General features: G+C 37.9%; 1 protein-coding gene across 1 annotated transcript; it reads right to left on the bottom strand.

Annotated features, from left to right (window-relative positions):
- Positions 1-2,431: 2,431 nt before the first annotated feature.
- On the bottom strand, positions 2,432-3,361 carry LOC142842309 (olfactory receptor 4X2-like). Its single transcript, XM_075959127.1, has one exon. It carries the CDS (start codon positions 3,359-3,361, stop codon positions 2,432-2,434), a length of 930 nt encoding a protein of 309 aa, XP_075815242.1.
- Positions 3,362-3,690: the final 329 nt, after the last annotated feature.

Here is a 3,690-nt window from a genome sequence, read left to right as displayed (position 1 = left end):
GAGAAGTGTCAGAGGTATACACCTTGAATCCCAGTATTTGAGAGGCAGAGGTAAGCAAATCTATCTGAATTCAAGGTCAGCCTAGTCTACAAAGTTAGTTCTGGGACTACATAGAGAGACCCTGTCTTTAAATTTAAAAAAAAAAAAAAAGAACAACAACAACAAAAAAAACCCCAGAAAGATGAGAACATAAAGATACAAAAAGAATATGTTATGAATGAGTCTAGGAGGAGATGGGGAGATGGAAATTAGGTATGGCCAAAATACATTTTGTATTTATATGTGACACTCTCAAATAATAATGTTTTTACGTTTTTAAGAAAAAATAAATGATTCATTTAGGCTAGCACACCAAAAATTTAATCATCTAAGCCTGTAATTCTTTATACATTATTATGTATTTCACATTCTGAGTTTCATAATATCTTTACCATCAAGAATAAAATTTTTATACTTCAGTACATTCAAATTAGGTTCAATTAAATTTTTTGAGTTACATCGCAAATAAAACAGGCAAAGTTGGATTCCTAAAATATGAGAAAATACCACTGAACATCAGTGAGCAAGTGTCTTTCTGGTAGAATGAAGCATCTTTCAGGTAAATGCCCAAGAGTGAACCATGTGATAGATTGAATCCCATATTCCTGAGGAACTACCACAATGATTTGCATAGTAGTTACATGAGTTTGCACTCCTAGCAGCAATGGATGAATGTTCCCCTTACAACACATCCTTGCCAGCATAAGCTGGCAGTGAATAATAAAACTGAAGACGATATCTGAAGATAGAAAGGTCTTTCATACTCATGTACCATAGAATTAATATAGTAAAAATCATCATCTTAACCAAAATCAAGCTATAGATCAATGCATTCTCCATGAAAAACTCAACACAATTCCTCACAGATCTTAAAAGGAAAATTTTCAGCTTCATTTGGAAACAGAAACAAAAAAAAAATCAAGAATAGCTAAAACAATCCTAAACAAAGAAGAACTGCTGGAGTTGTTACTATCCCCAATTTCAAGTTACACTACAAAGCTATAGTAATGAAAACTGCATGGTATTGCAAAGAAAGGCACATTGATAATTGATTGATTGGAATTGAAAACCCTGACATAATTCTACATACACATTTTAATTTTTAATAAAACATTGGTAGATATTATCTACTATAAAGGTAGTAGAAAAGAGAATCCCGTGCCAGGAACTTTGGCTGATGCCATTACAAGAACGAAGGGAAACTGAAAATTTAAAGAAAAACAAAACAACAAAAAAACAGTAAGTGGCCATCACAAAACTCCAGTTGAGACGTTGTAATGACTAGAATGAAAATAGTAGCAATTAAGAATTTAGGAAAGGTTAAGACTCTAGATATATTCTGAAGGTAGAGTTCACAAGATTTACACAAGTTTTGATGGAGTAAAAGAAAATAAGTCAAGGAAGCAAGGAAGATTAATCAAAGCTTGATTGCTTATCCTGTGGCTTTGCCTTTTATTTTGTTTAATTTGTTGTTGCTGTTGTTGTTTAATAAAGTTAAATGAGGGCCATGAAGATGATTTGGTAAGTAAAAGTGCTTGCTTTCAAGGAGGATCACCTGAGTTTGATCTTCAAGACCCACCTGATTGAAGGAAAGACCTTACTCTGACAACTTGTGCTCTGACCTCCTATCGTGCTGTGCTTTGTGCAAGCAAATAAATACACACTTGCACACATAATTACATTAAATTAGTGTCCTAGTTAGGGTTTCTATTGCTATGATAAAACACCATGACCAGAGCATTTTGGGAACAAAATGGTTTATTTGCTTTATACTTCCATATCATTATTCATCGTTGAAGGAAATAGGGTTAAGAACTCAAGCAGAACAGGAATCTGGAGGCAGGAACTAATTCAGAGGCCACGGAGGAGTGCTGCTTACTGGCCTGTTCCTCATGTCTTGCTCATCCTCCTTTCCTAGTACCATGAACCATGTACCACAAGTTCAAGGATGGTACCACCCACAGTGTACTCTGCCCTCCCACACCAATCAATAATTAAGAAAATGCCCTATAGGCTTACCTACAGCTGGATCTTGTGGAGGCATTTTCTCAGTCACCCACTGTACCAAATTACAAAATCTTGATTCTGTGAGGAACACTTTCACACAGCATGCAGTTCAATTTCACAGAGAAACAAAGGGCTTCATATTCTTCAAAAAAGTAAGTTCACTGTTTATTTATAGGGATAAAGATTTGAAACATTCCAAAATGGCTATATGTGTTATAGTATAGCCCTAGCAGGATATATTTTACAGATGCTTAAAAAGAAAAATTTAGGATGGACCATAAAGAACAACTCTAGAATTATCAAGCCCTATGAATTTTTTCTACTCATTTTGCAAATTAGGAATTCAACATTATTCCAAACTCATGACCATACAAAGACTCAGCCTCTATTTTTTATCTACTTTCACCGTCCTGATCCATAGAGTCTTCATGGCTTTCTTCACTTCTGCATTTCTTAGGGAATAGATGATAGGGTTAAGGAGGGGAGTTATCACTGTGTAGAACACAGCTACCATCTTGTCTACAGGCAAAGTGGCTGACGGTCTCAGATAGATAAAGACGCAGGGTGCAAAGAATAAGACAACTACAGTGACATGGGATCCACAGGTGGACAGAGCTTTGCGTCGTCCCTCAGAACTCTGAGTTCTCAGATGAAACAAGATAATCACGTAGGATGCTAAGAGGACCACAAAACTGATCACAGACAGTGTTCCCCCATTGGCAACAATCAGCAGGCCATTGAGGAAGGTATTTGAGCAGGCAAGTTTGAGCAGAGGAAGCACATCACAGAAATAATGGTCAATGATATTGGGACCACAGAAAGGTAAGTGAAAGATGAGAAGAATCTGGGCAATAGAATGCACAAAGCCTCCCGTCCACGCTGTTCCCACAAGGACGGCACACACCTGTCTGTTCATGATACTGGTGTAGTGCAGGGGCTTGCAGATGGCCACATAGCGGTCATAGGCCATCACCGTGAGCAGGAACATCTCAATACCACCAAAGAAGTGGATGAAGAAAAGCTGTGTAATGCAGCCCCATACAGATATGGATTTCTTCTGAGCTAGGAGATCAAAGATGAGTTTGGGCACTGTTGTAGAGGAGTAGCAGATCTCCACAAAGGAGAGGGAACTAAGGAAAAAGTACATGGGGGATCCAAGACTTCTGCTGGCTGTGACAGTGACCACCATGAGGAGATTCCCAAGAACAATGGCTGTGTACAAGAGCAGAAATATCACAAAGCAAATTCTCTGTACCTCTTGATTGGGAGAGAGTCCCAGAAAAATGAACTCAGTTACATTGTGTATGTTAGCCATGAGGGAGCAAGTTGTGTGGTATGATCTGAAATGAAAAATGAGGAGTTAGTAATGTGGGGAAGGAAGAACATACCATGAGGACTGAGAGAAATGCACATGTGTTGTTATTTCAGGAATAGTGAGGAATGGCAAAGTATGATGCTATAGGAGAGTTGCCATCAGTCTGAGAAAGGCTGCTAGGGACTTCGGACTTTACCCTGAAGCCAAGGTCCATCAGCAAGAATATCTATTATCCAATGAGTAGTAAGTCACTTTGTATGCAGAATGTAGAGTTGTGGAAACACCAAAAAGGAAAGGCATTAAAAAGTTGTATTTCCTCATCAAAAAGA

This window comes from Microtus pennsylvanicus, unplaced genomic scaffold, assembly GCF_037038515.1.
Source record: "Microtus pennsylvanicus isolate mMicPen1 unplaced genomic scaffold, mMicPen1.hap1 Scaffold_53, whole genome shotgun sequence".
Lineage (NCBI taxonomy): Eukaryota > Metazoa > Chordata > Mammalia > Rodentia > Cricetidae > Microtus > Microtus pennsylvanicus.
Note: the sequence above shows the minus strand (reverse complement) of the source record. Positions and strands in the feature narration are given on the sequence as shown.

Excerpts from the sequence above, each read along its gene's own strand:
- LOC142842309 (XM_075959127.1), bottom strand. The coding sequence starts at position 3,361 with ATGGCTAACATACACAATGTAACTGAGTTCATTTTTCTGGGACTCTCT.